The 18,267-nt window shown below is 44.6% G+C and overlaps 1 protein-coding gene across 3 annotated transcripts in view; it reads left to right on the top strand.

Annotated features, from left to right (window-relative positions):
• Aff1 (AF4/FMR2 family member 1) overlaps positions 1-18,267 on the top strand; it is a 214,019-nt gene that overhangs the window by 110,780 nt on the left and 84,972 nt on the right. For all 3 annotated transcript variants that reach the window (XM_045143706.1, XM_045143707.1, XM_045143708.1), the window contains 2 exons: positions 5,396-5,516; positions 5,909-6,838. In XM_045143706.1, the coding sequence (XP_044999641.1) occupies positions 5,396-5,516; positions 5,909-6,838 (1,051 nt within the window). The remainder of the gene's footprint in view (positions 1-5,395; positions 5,517-5,908; positions 6,839-18,267) is intronic.

The raw sequence follows: 18,267 nt of genomic DNA, 5'->3' as shown, positions 1-18,267 counted from the left end.
TCATGTTTACAGTATATATAAAATATTTTAGTTATGTTATTTCATTTACAGTATAAAAGTTGAGTTTTTCTTTTTTTTACTTTTGTTGCATTTTTTTTCTCAATTTTTATTAACATTTTCCATGATTATAAAAAAATATCCCATGGTAATACCCCCCCCCCACACACACACTTTCCCCTTTGAAATCAGGATACTTTTTCCTCACCTTTTGAGCGAAGTCTGCTCCGAGAAACCCTGCATGCCACTGATGCTTTCAGAAGCTTTGAGCGTGTGCAGAGAACTACACAGCCCTCAGGTGGAGAGCAGCACGTTCACTGTTAGGTGCAGATCATCCAGCACCCTTGACCACCCTGATGCTGGGATGTCACTCTCTTATCCTGAGTACTCAGGAGAAAGGAATGAGTTTCTCATCTTTGGGGAAAGCCACCTTTAATCAAAGTGATAGTTAGCTTGTAATTATTCAGCCGTAATTACAGTTCGTGAATCATGGAGGACTTGGTTTGCCCAAAAGTCCCCTCATTTATAAACTTCGACCCTCCCCCTCCTTGCTTAACATCTTGGTCTGAAAATAGTCAACAAAGGTTTACTGTGTTGTGAATTGCTTGCTTCTTTGTTTTTTAAATTTACCATTCCCCCGATTTCAAAGTGGAATCTGCAAAAATACTGCCTGGAAACTTTTCATACAGCATTCCCTAAGCAACTGCAAGTTTATGGTAAGACATGACATAAACCAGAAATCTACAGAGTAATTGACAGAAGCCTGTTAGTTGCCCAGAGTTTTTAAAAAAAAAAAAAAAAAAAAAAAAGAAGACAACACAGAGCAAGGGTCCTGGAAGGGGTGGGGGAGACAGACAGACAGACAGACTCCTGCAGATGCCCTTGGTAGAAATCACACCTTTCACTGTCCATCTGTCCTGGCCACAGCTTGGTGCATGCACACTGGAGAAGAGGAGTTTAGAAAGGCATTCATGCTGCTCTGAGATTATAGTTGCCTTCTCCACTCCCTCTGCAAGAGCCCGCCCCCCAAAAAAATCTTGAGGGAAAGCAAACAGTCATTTCTTGATCAGTGCTCTTTAGTGGCTTCTGTGGTTATATGCTTAATGGTATATGGCCTTCTGAACCAACAGGAGCAGTAAGCAAAGCCATTAAATAATAGAAATTACTGAGAGGTCATTAAGGCCACTGTGGTACCGGCAGCCAGAAGAGTCTCATGTCTTTGTGAACTCATGAGAGGGGATTCTAACTTATGCTATAGTTTTCTCTCTTTCATTATGCTCAGTAGCATAAATTATCTTTGTAGTTGTGCATTTGTGCCTGTCATCTTTTGAAGTTTTTGATATATTGAGACAAGGTCTCACTCTAGTCTAGGCTGGCCAAGAACTGACTGTGTAGCCAAGGCTGTCTTCAAACTGCATGACAGTCCTGCCTCAGCCTCCTGAGTATGGGGATCCTGGGTTTGAGCCACTACGCCTACCTTAAGTAGGTAATATTCCCTCTCTCTCTGAGAGACAGACAGGCATAGGGCAGGGTCTCTTGCTGCAAACCAACACCACATGCTTGTGTTACTTTTTCCAGTCAACTGGGGTGGCTTGGGAATTGACTTGGGCTGGCAGCTTTGCAAGCAAGCATCTTTAAGTGCTGAGCCATTTCCCCAGCCCTGTTAAGTAGATACTTCTTTCAAAAATTTTTTTGAAATTTATTCGGAGTGAGGAGAAGAGAGAGAAGGAGATAGATAATATGAGGATGGGTGTGCCAGGGACTCTTGCCAATGTGAGGGAGCTCCCGATGTATGTGCCACTTATCTCTGCTGTCTTAGGGAGCTCTTCCACTCCCTTCTGGGAAGATTATTTTTGAGAAATTCTGACCCCAGACAACGGACCTCAGGACCAGACTGGCTAGACCATCTACCCATTCATGGGGCTCACATAAAAATTCTCAGCCTGAGTCTCAAGGTGGTCTTCTCAGACTCCCTGGTGTCTCCCTGGGCAGGACTGTGCCCTATTACCTTCTGTTAAGTGCAGAGCCTTCCAAACCCTGTCTTCCCTTTTGGGCAAGAACCATGTCTTTCCTTCCTTTCCTTAAGCTCTTCTTTTCTTCAAGCTCTCCCTCCTAAAGCTGTAAGCTGTTATTAAATTTTTCTGAACCTTATCCTCTGGTGTATGAATTTCATTCCTCGACTTCAAAAGACAAGAATGTGACACCCCAGAATTATTGGTGTGTTGGTGTATTACACTGATGTGTTGGTAAGGAATCCCCAACGTTCTGTATTGGTTTCTTTTGTGATATGTGTGTGGTATGTCTATATCGTGAACACACAAGTACATAGATGCATGTGCTCCGAGTGCACATGCGCACAGGCCAGAGGTGGCCTGTCGCTCTTCTGCTTTCTTTCTCACAGTGGAATCTTCCACTGCACATGGAGCTGCCATTTTTAGTCAGACTGGCCTGCTGGCAATCCCCAGCGATTCTCCTATCTCTGTGCCCCACAGGATTGAGGTTACTTACTGGTGTGTGTGGCCACACCTGGGTTTTCATATGGGTGACACTCGAATCACGCCGGATCTGTTGGATCTGAACATTGGGGGTTGGGGTATATGCTTGAGAGAGAGAGGCAGACATTTGTTTGTAATTTGAACTCCCAGTGGTGCAAAAGGGGTTTGTAAAGGGCAGTTTATCCTGGAAGAGCTGTCTGTCTCTTGGTTAGGGGTCTAGGTAGGGATTAGTGGAAGGACTGTCTCTTACAGGGTATGCTGGGGCCCCTGTGGCAGGTCTGCAAGGGGCCAGTGGGATTCCTGCTATAGCAGGTCTGTACTGGATTATGGGGGAATTTTAATGTGACAGTAAGAATTTCTAGTTTATTCTGCAGAGTAAGGCATCATTAAATTCTTGTTATTTTAGATATGGACAGGGATATGAAAGAACCTTAAATCAGGTGCTTTTTCATGGGGTGGTATGGGGGGCAGGGAGACTTAGGAGATCCTATCAGAGGTAATAGAAGTAGCAGAGAACAGAGAAGCCAGAAGGCGGCTTAGGGAGAACGTGTGACATCAGGGCTGGCATTTGGAATGATAGGTAGACAGTAAAGGAGATTGGAATTTTTCTTAAGTATTCAAATAAAATTAGCAGTGAAGATGCTGTCGATGCCCCGGAAGCATGTCTATACACCCAGGCCTTCATAGTTCTTGGAGTGGGTGGGAGAGAGCAGAAGCTCATGGCTGCTTTCACTGTATAACTAGAATGACCTCGAAATTTAGCTCTACCTCCCCCATGGCTGAGATTATAGACAAGTGCCATTTGACTTCATTATTCACAGGAGGTTACTCAGGAGGGCCTGGTGGAAAGACTGTGTGTACCTTGTGGATGGTGAGGCAGGCTCAGGTTTGGCTTAGATGTCAGCTGAACTCATCCTTTCAGAATCCTCCTACCTCATCAGTGAGTGTGTTTTAACACCTGGTGACAGGTCTAATGCTGTAGAATATACGCTGTGTGTCTTAAGTGTTGCGGGATTGGAGCCCTGGGAGGGATTAGATCCCTGTAATAATGTAAGAGGTCCCCAGGCTTGTGAACCTCTAAGGTCCCTGTAAATTGTCAACGAATTGAAAAACACAAGGCGGGCATGGTGGTACACACCTTTAATCCCAGCATTTGGGATGCAGAAGTGGGTGGATCTCTGTGAGTTTGAGGCCACCCTGAGACTACATAGTGAATTCCAGATTTGTCTGGGCTAGGACGAGATCCTACCTCAAAAAACAAACAAAAAACCCCCCAAAAAACAAAAAAAAAGAATTGAAAAATGCAGACTCAGAACAGTGCTATGAAGTATTTATTAAAGTAGAATGGAAACAGGAGAAGAAAAATCGGGAAAGGAAAGAGAGGAAGAGGCCAGGGAAGAATTTTCACACAGTGATTCTAGCCGCCGTCTTTGGGGAAGAAGTCTCTCTCACATGTGGCTGGGGTCCACTTCTATGAATCAGATGTCCCACTGGAACGAGTCTCAGCCTCAGGCTCAATGTATAGGAAAGCCCAGGAGAAGGCTGGCTCAGGAAGGACCAGTCACAGGTGTAAACCCATGTTGGGGAAGAAGCTGAAAGGACCAGGAGGAGGCGGTGGCTGCTTCTTACAGCCACGTGGTGAGGTTGAATCAGGCTAGAATTCTGGTCTTGCCAAGGCAGGCAGAGTGGTATAAAGACAGAGTAGCATTGGTGTTTCTTTGGGCCAGTTCCTATCTAACTACCTATTTTAAAAAGCTGTTTTGCTTTCACTTCATATCATAAGTAGATTCATATCATTAGATTGTATGGCTTAGTAGATAGAGCTGACCTCTATAATTGGATTTTCTCATCCTTGATATTTGAAATAAGAAATAAAAAAAATCATCTTACTGCATTTACATGTCAAGACACTCCCAGTAGAGGAGGCTGAGAATACAGTAAATGCTGTTTTGGGTACCTGGTGATCTTTTAATTAGGAAATAAGCCTTTTGATTTTAATCCTCTAAAGTGTTTGCTGCTCATCTTGGACCAAAGCCTTCCTAAAGTCCACATCCTGCCTTGTCTCTGGATGAAAAGCATCTACCACAGCTAAAACAAACAAGATCTTTACTCTTTGTCTCACACTGCTTGTAGGGACCATCCAGAAAAAGACCCTTTAGTTCAAAGTTGGTCCTAGCCCAGTGAACCTAGACATCCAGAGCCAGGACTAGAAGCAGCAGGATCACGGCCAGTTGAAGCTGGTTAAATAACTTTGCTTGCTTGCTTTTTTCTCTTTTGTTCTCTGTCCTCCCAGCTCCCCTCTCTGATGGCCTGGAAGTCTGTAAACCAGGCTACATTCAACCTCCAGAGATGCTCCTGCCTCTGCTTCATCTTGAGTGCTGGGATTGCAGATGTGCGCCACCACCCCTGGCAGGGCTTAGACTTTATTTTTTTATTTTTCTGATTTGTTTGAGACAGACAGTGTATGTGTGAGTATGAGTGCGCCGGGGTCTCTTGCCACTGCAGACAAACCCCAGATGCAGCTTCTCCTTTGCGTATCTGCCGTTAAGTGAATACTGGGGAGTTGAACCCAGCTCATTAAGCTTTGCAAGCATGCACCCTTAACCCCACTGAGCCATGTTTCCAGCCCTTTATTTTTGATTTTATCCAGGCAGGATCTCACGCTAGCCCAGGCTGACCTGGAATGCTGTAGCCCCAAGCTGTCCTCAAACCCATGGTGATCCTCCTACCTGAGTCTGCTGGTGCTGCGATTGTTGGTGTGAGTCACCACAGCTGGCTAGGCTTTGTTTCTGTCACAGCGCTGTCACGCTTCTTGGATCTAGCCCCTCCTTCTTCCACATGCATGGAACATCACTTGGGTTCTGATAAATTTTGTTTTTGTTCTCTTGTGGCATTTGAAACAGCTTGTATAATGAAGGCAGAAACCTGCTTCGAATTAGAGAGAAAGAAAGACGCAACCAAGAAGTTCACCAAGAGAAAGAGGCATTTCCTGAAAAGACTCCTCTTTTTGGAGAGCCCTACAAGGTATTTACTATATATGAGAAGGTTAAAGTATGATTTATCACAATATTAAGCACTGTGATGAAAAAGATCACTTGGAACTAAGTTCAAACAAGGGTCACAACTGTGAAAATAATTTATCCCAGTGCTTGTTTTTGAAAACAAAATCTGAAAATTCTTTGAACATTGTAGTCAGAATTACCAAAGTGTGCGGTTTTCCTTTGTAATGTCAGTCTCCTGTAATTAGTAATGTGTGTCCAGGGCAGGCTTCTCAGAGGGGGAAATGAGTTAAAACTCCTCATTAAATTCTGCTTGTCTGTCACACATTAAATTGAGGGGGTTAACAGTATTATGTTCATTACATGATTGTTTCCTTAGATCTGTTTCCTGTATCTGACTCTACTGTCTCTTTTCAGACAGCAAAAGGAGATGAGCTGTCAAGTCGAATACAGAACATGTTGGGAGACTATGAAGAAATGAAGGAGTTCCTTAGCCCCATGTCCCGCCCTCAGTGCTTGGATGCTTCTGAGGACCGGTTGGGGAAGCCAAGATATCCTATATTTCCTGACAAGGGGAGCAGCATTCCATCAAACTCCTTCCACATGCGTGCCCAGCACCAGCCCACTCACACTTCCACCCCCGGATCTCTTCCTGCAAGTAACAGCCACAATCCAAAGATGGCGCCACCACGAGCAGAACCGTTGCCAAGTCTCCATGCCAAAAGCTATAGCCTGCAGGACAGCCAGCACCTGACCCAAGATCGCCTTAATCAGGACAGTTATAGCTCCAGTCATCACAAAAAAGGTGACCGCCAAGCTGAGGGAGACCACTGTGCTCTGGTGACAGACTTGGCTTCAGGGAGGGAACTTGCTCCCTTAATCTCCTCTATGCCCTCTCCAGTCCCCCCATTATCACCCGTACATTCCAGCCAGCAAACTCTTCCTAGGCTGCAAGGAACCAGCAAGGTTCACAGCAGTAGCAGCAGCAGCAGCAGTAAAAGCTTCTGCCCGTCCAAATCGCCCAAGGACCTGGTGGCGAAGGCCCGCGATAAAGAGACTCTTGCTCAAGACAGTGTGGTGGCAGTTACCAGCCTTGGGGGAGCCCCTCCGCAGCCACCTCCTCAGACATTTCCACCTTCCTCTCTTCCCTCAAAAAGCGTTGCAATGCAGCAGAAGCCCACGGCATATGTCCGGCCCATGGATGGTCAGGATCAGGCTCCAAGTGAGTCACCTGAGCTGAAACCTCCGCCAGAGGACTACCGTCAGCAGTCCTTTGAGAAAACAGACTTAAAAGTGCCCGCCAAAGCCAAGCTCAGCAGACTGAAGATGCCGTCACAGCCGGGCGAGGTGAGTGGGATTTCTTATCTGGAGCAGTTCCAAGCTTCTCAGAACGGGACTGGGGAGCCAAGTCTGGCTTTGGAGTGGGCTATCAAGTCACGAAAAAACTCGGGTCTTAGGTGAATCTTTGGTAATTATTCAGATGAATTTTCTTCTTTTGAGGGAGAGTGTCATTCTACTGTGCTGCTCTGTCCAGACTTTGAGGTCCTCCTGCCTCAGCTCCCCAGTGCTGGGATGACAGGCTTTTGCAACACCTTGTAGAATGGTTTAAAAATTCTTATCTAATCTGGGTGAGGTAGCCATGAATTTGAGACCACCCTGAGAATACAGAGTGAATTCCAGGTCAGCCTGGGCTAGAGTGAGACCCTACCTCGAAAAACAAACATGCAAGCAAACAAACAAAAATCCCCCAAAATAAAATAAATAAAATAAAAATTTTTATCTAGTCATGTTGGACTCACTGGTAAAATAGAGATCCTGAGAGGATAGTTTGTGTATAGGCCTGTATAGCCACAAACCAATCAACATATAAAATATTTCTAATGACAAAAAGTTCCAGGAAGGTTCCCCCTTACTCCCTACCCCACGGTAGAGTCACACTCTAGCCCAGGTTGACCTGGAGTTCATTATGCTGGCCTTAAACTCTTAGGGATCCTCTTACCTCTTCCTCCTAAGTGCTGGGATTAAAGGTGCTTGAGCCCACATGCCCTGGTTAAAGGTATTTTAATTAAAAAAAAATATTTATTTATTTGAGAAGAAAGAGGCAAATAGAGAATGGGTGTGCCAGAGCTTCTATCTACTGCAAATGAACTCTAAATGTGTGCACCACCTTGTCCATCTGACTTTACGTGGGTACTGGAGAATTGAACCTGGGTCCTTTGGCTTTGCTGACAAGTGCCTTAAACTGCTAAGCCGTCTCTTTACCTGTAAGGAAGGTTTTGAGGCATCCTTTTTGTTTGTTGGGGCTTAACAGTGTGAAGTATGGGGGGGGGCACGTTGGCTTTTATCTCCTCAGTCCCACATAGTTTCTCCCAAGATAAATAAAGTTCAGATATTAAAATGTTGAAGGGAATGCCTTTATTTTTAAAATACTTGTACCTTGTAAATTTTAAGGAGTTTTTGTTACCAAGTTTTCCTGTAATGTTTTCTCTTTACCACCTTAAGAAAAAGAGTGGGTGTGTGATGATGAGTCATAAATATAATACAGAATGTTACTCAACTGTAGGGCTTGCAAAGCCTGATGACCTGGGTTCGATTCCCCAGTACCCACATAAAGCCAGATGCACTTCGTGGCACATGTATCTGCAGTGGAGGAAGTGCTGGTGTGCCCCTGCTCAGTCTGTCTGGCTGCCTCTGTCTCTTGAGTGAATGAATAAATAGGTAAATAAATAAAGTAGTTAAAAGATAACGGGTCAGGGAGATGACTCAGTGAATAAATGTGCTTTCTGCTGGGTTTGATTGCCAGGTGCATAAAGTGATGTATGTGTCTGGAGGTCCTTTTCAGTGGCAGGAAACCCTGGCCCATCCATATTCTAGCTCCCTCCCTTTCTCCACTGCTCACAAATAAAAAAATTCTAGCTGGGCATGGTGGTGCACACCTTTAATCCCAGCACTTGGGAATTCGAGCCCACTTTGAAACTACATAGTGAATTCCAGGTCATCCTGGGCTAGTGGGAGACCCTACCTTGAAACCCCCTGCCAAAACAAATAGTAATAACTACTGACTGGTGTGCATGTGTGTACACATGTAAGCACACTAGTATCTCCTGCCAAAATCCAATGCCACTTGCATTCACCATGTGAATGAATGCCCCACTTTCTGCATCAGGCTTTACCTGGTTGCTAGGGAATTGAACCTGGCTGGGCTTGTAGGCTTCACAAGCAAGTGTCTTTAACTGCCAAGTCATTCCCTCAGCCCCTAAAATGTTTTTAAAAATGTAGCTTGGGGAGATGGCTTAGTGGTTTTAAGGTGTTTGCCTGTGAAGCCTAAGGATCCAGGTTTGATTCCACAATACCCACGTAAACCAGATAAGTGCACATGGTGGCTCATGTGTCTGGAGTTCATTTACATTGGTTAGAGACCCTGGCTTACCCATTCTCCCTCTCTCTCAAATAAATATGTAATTAAGTAAGTAAATAAATCGCTAAATAAATATTTTTTAGACGTCGGTTGAATTCAAAATCTCTCACTTCCATTTCCTCGTTTAACGAGATTAAAGATAAGAAACCTCAGGGGGCCTGTCCCTGTCCCCAGAGCAGGTGAAGCCTGGCCGCAGAAGCAGAGGACATGTAGCACCTCTGCTTAGGGAGGACGGAGGGTGCCGGGCAGAGGAGGAAGAAGGCTGCTACATGGTTTTCTAAGGCCAGCTGGAGACTCACTCACGGCACTCTCAAAGCGAGGGAGGTTCCAGTTTTCTGTTTAATTTCCCTGCCTATTTCTCACTGCTACCAAATGAACCCAAATACGAAATTCACCTTGCCTTTTGCAGCTCCTTTATTTTCAAGCCATAGACACACGGATTGCTTACACTGCTGTCTGTCCTTGATGTTAAAATGTTAGCTGGTACTCTGAAAAAGCAAACAAAACCCATTCTTTTCTGAAGTAAGTCCTTCACATACTTTAACATACTGCTTCCTCAGATGCCAAGTAAAGGAAGCAGTCATCTCAAGGTTAAAATCTGGATAGAGGCCCAGACCTGCAAATGCCAGTCTGTATCAACTGGAGGGTGCCCAGCCTTGGGTGCTGATCTTGCTGAGGGCAGGGCACAGGGCGGGACTCCCTGATCTCAAGGGGATGTTTCCCAGCTGCAGAGTTGCCACATCCTCTCTGGCCAGTCCAGCTGGAAGGGGAGGTTGCTTCGTGTCTGTTTTCTGCTTAGAGATAGCAGGGAAGAGAAGCTGTAGCCCTTTCTTCATGAGCTTGGAGAGCAGCTGGAGAACAGGGTGAAATTGAAAGGGGCATGTGTGTGAGGTTTTAGACACGGCGTTATGTAGTAGATAACCTTTTATTATAAAAGGGAAGTGGGGGAGGGCTGGGATGGATGGCATGGTGGTTAAAGACATGTGTTTACAACGCCTGCCAGGCTGGGTTCATTCCCCAAGTCAATCACACAATTTTTTTGAATATTTATTTACTTATTTCTTGGAGAGAGAGGTAGATAGAGAAAATGGGCTCACCTGCCATTTGCAGAAGTAGGAGGACCAGGTGACCTGTTAACCTCCACCACAAGCAAATAAGTAGGGAGAAAGTGAGTGAGAATGAGAATGAATTGGGCTAGGCATGGTTGTAATCCTGTAATCCCAGTACTCTAGAGGTGAAGATAGGAGGTCTGGGTTCAAGGCCATTTTGACCACATTGTGAGACCCTGTGTCAACAACCAAGGGCTGGTATTGCAGTTCAGTGGCAGAGCTCTTGCCTCGCATGCACGAGGACCGAAATCCAATCCTTAGCACTGCAAAGTAAAATAATAAGAGGGCTGGAAAGATGGCTGAACGGCAGAGGTTCAGTTTCCCAGTACCCAGTAAAACCAGCTACACAAAGTGGTGCATGTAGCTGAAGTTTGTTTGCAGTGGGTAGAGGTCCTGGAATGCCCATTCTCATTCTCTCTCTCTTCTTGCAATTAAAATATTAAAATATGAAAAATTGAATAAGTAGATATTTGGTATGTCAAATGATAGGTTGATTTGAGAATATTGTCATTTTAAAGGTAATCAATGCTTTTATTTTGCAAATACTGTATTATAGTATGAAGTTATTTCATTTTGTGAAGATGTATAGGAACTAGAACTGAGTTGTTTGGTCTTTTCGCTTTGATGATTCTGGTGGCTGTCCGACAGAACTGGCTGCACTGGTGGGAATGGTGGTGGTGGGAAGTGTGTGTGGTTTTTGTTTTGTTTCCTTTTGTAGCAATACTGGGGATCTGTCACTGAGCTACACTGTGTGTGTGTGTGTGTGTGTGTGTGTGTGTGTGTGTGTTTTCAAGGTAGGGTCTTATCCTATTCCAGGCTGACCTGGAATTTACTATGCAATCTCAGGGTGGCCTCAAACTCACAACGATCCTCTCACCTGTGCCTCCTAAGAGCTGGGATTACAGGTTTGTGCCACCATGCCAGGCTCAGTGAAAAAGAGTTGAACTTTGTCGTCTAGAATGAACCTAGAGCAGAGTCTTGGGGAATGCAATAAGTTTCACTTATGTACCTCTTAACTTCACGTTTTTTTCATCCTTCTTTATGTTTGATTTTTTGTCTGTTGTGAGATTTTTGAGGCACAGTCAGGACTGAGATTGGAGGTGAGATGGCAGTGAGCCCATTTTCTCTATCTACCTCTCTCTCCAAGAAATAAGTAAATAAATATTCAAAAAAATTGAATCTGTTTTTTTTTTAATTAAAAAAATGCTTATGCTTAGGACCAGTTGTGTTTTGGACTTTGTTTAGAATTGTCTGTATTTAGGAATTTTTACATATATATAATAGGAAGTCTAAACACATAGTTCATTTATGTTTCATATGGACCTAATACATTTTTATTTACTTGAAAGGGGGAAACAGGCAGAGAGGGGGGTAGAGGGAGAGGGAAAGGGAGGGAGAGAATGGGTGCACGAGGGCATCCAGCCACTGCAAACGAACTCCAGATGCGTGCGCCCCCTTGTGCATCTGGCTAATGTGGGTCCTGGGGAATTGAACTGAATTCCTCTGGCTTTGCAGGCAACTACCTTAACTACTAAACCATCTCTCCAGCCCCGCCTAATGGTAATTTTATTCATGTTTTTGTGCATGCATTTTGACTGTGACCCATCATATGAGGTCAGGTGTGGAGTTTTCCCCTGTGATGTCATGTTGTGCTCAGATTTCCAGATTTGGGGTATCCCATGTAACCTTTACACAGTGAGAACATTGTTAGAAAGCAGATCCACAGAACTAGAGAAGACTGCATGGGGCAGGGGGGAGGGGCTCAGTAGTTAAATGTGTTTGCTTGCAAAGCCTGCCTGCCTGCCTGCCTTTTATGACCTCAGTGCATTCCCTGGGTGGATAAATTTAGCTTTGACCGCTGGCTGCCACACTGCACTCACTGTTTTCCTTGAGGCCTCTCCTTATACTGTGGAACAGGAACATTTACCTGTAGTAGAACTTCACTCATCACACCTCTTCAGGTGAGCCTTACGTTTTCAGTGAACTGCTAACCTGGCAACTGGATTAACCCACAGTGCAAAACTACTTCAGTAGTTAGTATTTACAGTACCCAAAACCTCAAGAAGAGGTGCTTCGTGTTATGAAGCATTCTAGAACTTCAGGTGGCTCACTTTCAGATGTGGGCATGTACTACTGGAATCTTCCTTCAAAATAGAGTTGAGCTGGACATGGTGGTACGTGCCTTTTATTACAGCACTTGGGAGGCAGGAGGATCACCATGAGTTCGAGGCCACCCTGAGACTACATAGTGAATACATAGGTCAGCCTGGGCTAAAATGAGACTCTCTACCTTGAAAAGCAAAAACCAACAAAGGAACAACATTAAAAAAACAGTTGAGGAGCTTACTCTCACATATGCACCATCACTTCAGCAAAATATCCCAGGCACCTGCTGTCTACCATGCCTCGTGCTGGGGTCAGAGTGAGTCTCCCTCTGAATGGGACTGGAGAGGAGTAGGGGTGATCAGTGTGAGGCCCGTAGAAAGTGCCATGTGCTAGTGGTTTATGCCACACAAAGTCCTAAGACCATCATGTCTTAGGCTATGGACCCAGTCCTGTAGATCAAAAGAGAGAGCCTGGTGCAGTGGTGCACGCCTTTAATCCCAGAACTTGGGAGGCAGAGGTAGGAGGACTGCCTTGAGTTCAAGGCCACCCTGAGAATGCATAGTGAATTTCAGGTCAGCCTGGGCTAGAATGAAAGCCTGCCTCGAACAACAACAAAGTAAGAGGAAGCAGAAGAGAGGCCCCCTTCGCAGCACTCAGGCGTCCTCGATGACAGTGTCAGGTGTTGACTGGAGCATATCAGTCACTTTCTTCCTCCTCTATGGCTAGTGTCATCATCTGCCACCAGCATCTGGAAGTTCTGGGGAGAGCATCAGCTTCCAGCACAGTCCTTTAAAAAAATATTCTCATCTGTTCATTTGACAGAGAACAAATATGTGCGTTCCAGGGCCTCCTGCTGCTGCAAACAAACTCCAGACATATGTGCCACTCCGTGGGTCTGGCTTTACAGGGTACTGGGGAATCAGACCCAGACAGGCAGGCTTTGCAAGCAAACACCCTTCACTACCAAGCACCCCCCCCCCCCCCGCAGTCTTCTCTAGTTCTGTGGATCTGCTTTCTAACAATGTTCTCACTGTGTAAAGGTTACATGGGATACCCCAAATCTGGAAATCTGAGCACAACATGACATCACAGGGGAAAACTCCACACCTGACCTCATATGATGGGTTACAGTGAAAACACATGCACAAAAACATGAATAAAATTACCATTAGGCAGCATGTATTAGGTTCATAAGAAACATAAATGAATTTTGTGTTTAGACTTCCTATTATGTACATTTAAAAAATTCCTTAAAACAGAAAATTCTGAAGTCCAAAACACAACTGCTCCTAAGCATAAGAATTAAGTCTTTTTAAAAAAAGATCTGACTTAAAAATATTTTATTTATTTGTTTATTTGTTTATTGCAGAGAGAGGTAGATAGAACGGGCTCACCAGGACCTCCATCCACTGCAAAGGAACTCCAGATGCATAGGTGTGCATCTGGCTTACATGGGGCCTGGGGAATCGAGCCAGGGTTCTTGGGCTTCTCATGCAAGCTCTATCTCTCCAGCCCTGTTGTTATTTTTTTTTTATAAGTAATTTTTCTTTTTATTTATTTATTTATTTATTTATTTATTTATTTATTTATTTGAGAGAGAAAGACAGGTAGAGGGAGAGAGAGAGAATGGGCGCGCCAGGGCTTCCAGCCTCTGCAAACGAACTCCAGACGCGTGCGCCCCCTTGTGCATCTGGCTAACGTGGGACCTGGGGAACCGAGCCTCGAACCGGGGTCCTTAGGTTTCATAGGCAAGCGCTTAACTGCTAAGCCATCTCTACAGCCCCTGTTATTTTTTTGAGCCAGGCGCACACTATGTATTCCTGTGTAGGCTGGTTAGAATTCACTGGTCTTCGCTGACCTAAGTCTGCTCCTCATGCTGGGATTGCAGTCGCACATCATCACACCTGCGTGTGGACGAAGAACTCAGAATTTATCTGGCAAACTTAAAGTAGACCTCGTGAGCTAGACCTCCCGTAGTCTGGGCAGGCATACACGCCTGCCGTGACAGCAAAGCGACTGTGCACTAAGTGCTCAGTGAAGAACCAGGAACCAGCACCCTGGGTCTCCCTAGAGGCTGGCCACGTTTTAGACCTGCCTTATCTAAGTATAGATGTTTAAAAATAGTCACAAGTGACCCACAGACATTTTGAGCAGAAGACACTTAATAGGCAGCTTGGCCGCTGCCGCTGTTTTGTTTTGCATTTTCTGTTTCTTCTTTTCCATTTAGCCGGATTTACACACTAGAGAACTGATTTTCAGCAGCTGAGACTTCCAGTTTTCTTTCTCCAGAAACTTTCAACTGCTGCTAAGTAGACTTACCTGTAGTATTTTCTGGATCCTGGCAAGTTCTTGAAAATCACTTCGAACTCTGAAGGAAACATTTTAAGTAATGCAGATAAAATATTTTGAAAAGCTCTGAATTGGCTAGAAATGAGCTAGTGCAAAGAACAGAATTGCTGGTAGTAGTCCAAGAGGAAGGTAGAAAATTGAAACTGGAAGGTCTTTTTGGGTGGTATTAATTGGAATTGTTTTTCACTTTCTGTTCCTTCTTAAAAATGCCAGAAGTACATTTGGTACTGGGATAAGAAATTCCCGTTCCTCCTTGTTGTTTTCACACTGGAGATGTTTGTGGATGGATATTGGATCCCCTGTGGGTCTCGCACGTAGTGACTCTGCCAAGACACGCGGACATGAAACTTTGGAGTCTGCCCAGGCTGCGTGCTCTTCCAGGCTCTCCCAGAGCCACCCAGTCGTTTGAACTCCTCTATAGCTAGATTAATTGTGCTTTATTTTGAGCCAGTTGATAGTCTCCAGGGACAGAAAACCAGATACTTCGAGGGAGAGTCCGGCTACAGACTGAGTCAGTGGCTGTGATTTGGACTGTTTTCGTGGGGTGACCAGCAGAAGTCCTCCTAGGAGAGAATCCGGGTTCGTGTTTTCATAACAAACTGATTTTTTGGCCTTCTATTTCTACTTTTCTAGTGGCCAAGAGCTACAGAACTTGAAAATAATTATTTTCCAAGGTTAACTTTGGTGTTTGTTCACATTTTCCAAAACAGCATAATCAGCTATTTGTACACTAATTTTGTTATTTTTAGTTGTTGAAATCACAAGATTAACCAGCCCTAATTCCCCCTCCCCCACCCCCATTCAGTGTCTGTACAGATCACAAGTCTTCCCATGAGTTCATCTCATTCTGTTTGAGCCTGGCCTACTTTCTTTCTGCATTGTCTCCTTTAACCCCATGGTAATTTGTCAAGCTCCCTCTAATCTCCTTAATCCCTTTGGCTGAAAGGTTTTGAGGTTTAATGTTTTAATCTAGGGGCCTCAGTATTTAAGTAATTAGAGGTCCTATTTCTAGCTCTGTCTTGTAGATTTAAAAAAAACACATTTTAAAAAAGAAATTTTAATAAATAAGATAATTCTAAGACTGCACCCTGGGGAGATTTTGGATCTTTGGGTGGAATGCATGAGCTGTGATGTTTCTTTCTTGCAGCGTCACGCCTATGGAGTCTTTTCCTCTCAGGTCAGCTTTTGTTATTACTTTAGTTATCCATAGTAATAGGACACAGCAAATAATTCAAAGACATGTATGCCATTTTTAATGTCAAGTCAGAATAATTAACATTTCTCTTTAACTGGATATTTAATTTCTTAAAAATAGTATATTTCTTTCAGAGAGAGAGAGAGAGTGTGTGTGAGTGTGTATGGCATGCCAGGGCCTCCTGCCACTGCAAAAAAAACCTCCAGATACATGTACCACTTTGCATCTAGCATTATGCAGGTGCTGGGGTATTGAACCAGGGTTGCCATCAGGCTTGGCAAGCAAGCGCCTTGAGCCACTGAACAATCTCTCCAGCTCCAAAAGAGTGGAATTTTGAAGCATTTTGGTTATTGGTGAAAATATTTTCCAGACTAAAGTTTTGGGAGAAAAAGGTCATGAGTGAGACAGAGTAAGACCTCTAGTAGGAGGTAAGCATACAGAGTCAGATGAGACCAGTTTTTGCAGTTCTTTAGTTAATAAACCAAGGACATTCACGTGAAGTGCTTAGAAGTGGTGGGAGGTGTGACTAGGAATGAGATTTGAACTCAGAGTTTAGAAAAAGGTAGAACTTGGGCAGAGTGTAATCAAAGGGACCATGATTTTCTAGGTGAATAAGGCCTCCTTCCCCAATTTGTGTACATGCACGCACGCACGCTTGCTTGCTTGCTTGTTGTGCTGGGGGTTGAACCTAGGGCCGAAAGCATGCTAGGCAAGTGCTCTGCCACTGAGCTATATCCCTAACCCCCAACTTGATTTTAAAAAGGTTTTTTGAGATAGAGTTTCGATGCTCTAGCCCAGGTTGGCCTCCAGCTCACAGTGATCTTTCTACCTCTTCAGTGGTAGAATGACAAGGGTTACTGGTGTGAGCCACCACACTTGGCTTGATTTACATTGTTTTCTTCCTCCCTCCTCCCTTCCCTCCCCAGGCTGGCTTAAACTCAGGACACTCCACCTTCCAAGTGCTGAGATTAAAGGCATGGGCCCCCATGCCTGGCCTCAATTTGATTTTTTTTTTTAAACGTTTTTTGTTTATTTTTACTTATTTGAGAATGACAGACAGAGAGAAAGAGGCAGATACAGCGAGAGAGAATGGGCACGCCAGGGCTTCCAGCCACTGCAAACGAACTCCAGATGCGTGCGTCCCCTTGTGCATCTGGCTAACGTGGGACCTGGGGAACCGAGCCTCGAACCGGGGTCCTTAGGCTTCACAGGCAAGCGCTTAACCGCTAAGCCATCTCTCCAGCCCCAATTTGATTTTTTAAATGATAGAAAATAACTGAAAAGCCCAGGGAAAGAGTGCTTTTTTAGGGATTACCAAGGTCACAAAGAGCTGGTTTGCCAGCTAGGTGTGGTGGTTCACACCTGTATCCCACACAAGGCAGGAGCGTGCTTGACATTAAGACAATCGTGGACTACATAGCAAAATCCTGTTTCAAAAAACGAAACAAAACAAAACCAAAACACCTTGACAAACAGCTGTTTTGTCCAAGTCTCATACTGTCCCACTGAGCCCTCAAAAGTTCCCTTCCTTCTCCTGATACCCCAGAGGTCGGGCACACCGCAGAACACTAGCATTCACAGGCCGGGCAGTTTGTAGTAAATGTTTTAGTACTACCTCCCTTTATTCCAAAGCACGGGCTTGTTTGTTTCTGTCTTGATTGTTACAGCAACCTGTGAGTAGGGCAGGGCAGTTGACATGCGTGCAGACCTGAGTCCCTAAGGAGCTTCATGACTTAAACTAGTCAGCGGTGAAGAGGACATGAAACTCAGACTTCTGACTCATGGTGAAGTCAGTACCCTGTAGAAAGTGTCTGCCTGTTGAAGGTTTGTATAATCCTTTTTTGTTTGTTTGTTTGTTTTGTTTTTTTGAGGTAGGGTTTCACTGTAGCTCAGGCTGACCTGGAATTCACTAGATAGTCTCAGGGTGGTCTCCAATTCATGGATTCTCGTACCTCTGCCTCCCGAGTGCTTGGATTAAAGGCGTGTGCCACCATGCCCGGTTTATAATGTTTGTTTTTAAAGCACTCTGGGGGCTGGGAAGATCACTAGTGGTTAAAAGCACTTGCTTGCAAAGCCTGCTGGCTCAGGGGCAGTTCTCAGCCACCAGCATAAGCCAGACCTGGAAAGTGAATGCAAGCATCTGTTGTTCATTTGCAGTGTTAAGAGGCATGTGCACACATGCATCTTAGGTATACAGACAAATATAAATTTAAAAACCAGGGCTGGAGAGACAGCTTAGTGGTTAAGGGGCAAAGCCTAAGGACCAAGGTTCAACTCCCGGAAACTACATGAGTCAGATGCATGTGGTGATGCATGCATGTGGAGTTTGTTTACAGTGACTAGAGGCCCTGGCACGCCCATATATTCATTCTCTTCCTCTCAAAAATAAATAAAAATGAATTCACACGCGCGTGCGTGCGCGCGCGCTCTCTCTCTCTCTCTCTCTCACACACACACACACACACACACACACACACACACACACACACACACACACACATATATATACTATTTATTTAGGTTTTTCGAGGTAAGGTTTCACTCTGGTCCAGGCTGACCTGGAATTCACTATGTAGTCTCAGAGTGGCCTTGAATTTAT

This window comes from Jaculus jaculus, chromosome 2, assembly GCF_020740685.1.
Source record: "Jaculus jaculus isolate mJacJac1 chromosome 2, mJacJac1.mat.Y.cur, whole genome shotgun sequence".
NCBI lineage: Eukaryota > Metazoa > Chordata > Mammalia > Rodentia > Dipodidae > Jaculus > Jaculus jaculus.
This window is presented reverse-complemented; position numbering and strand designations above follow the sequence as displayed.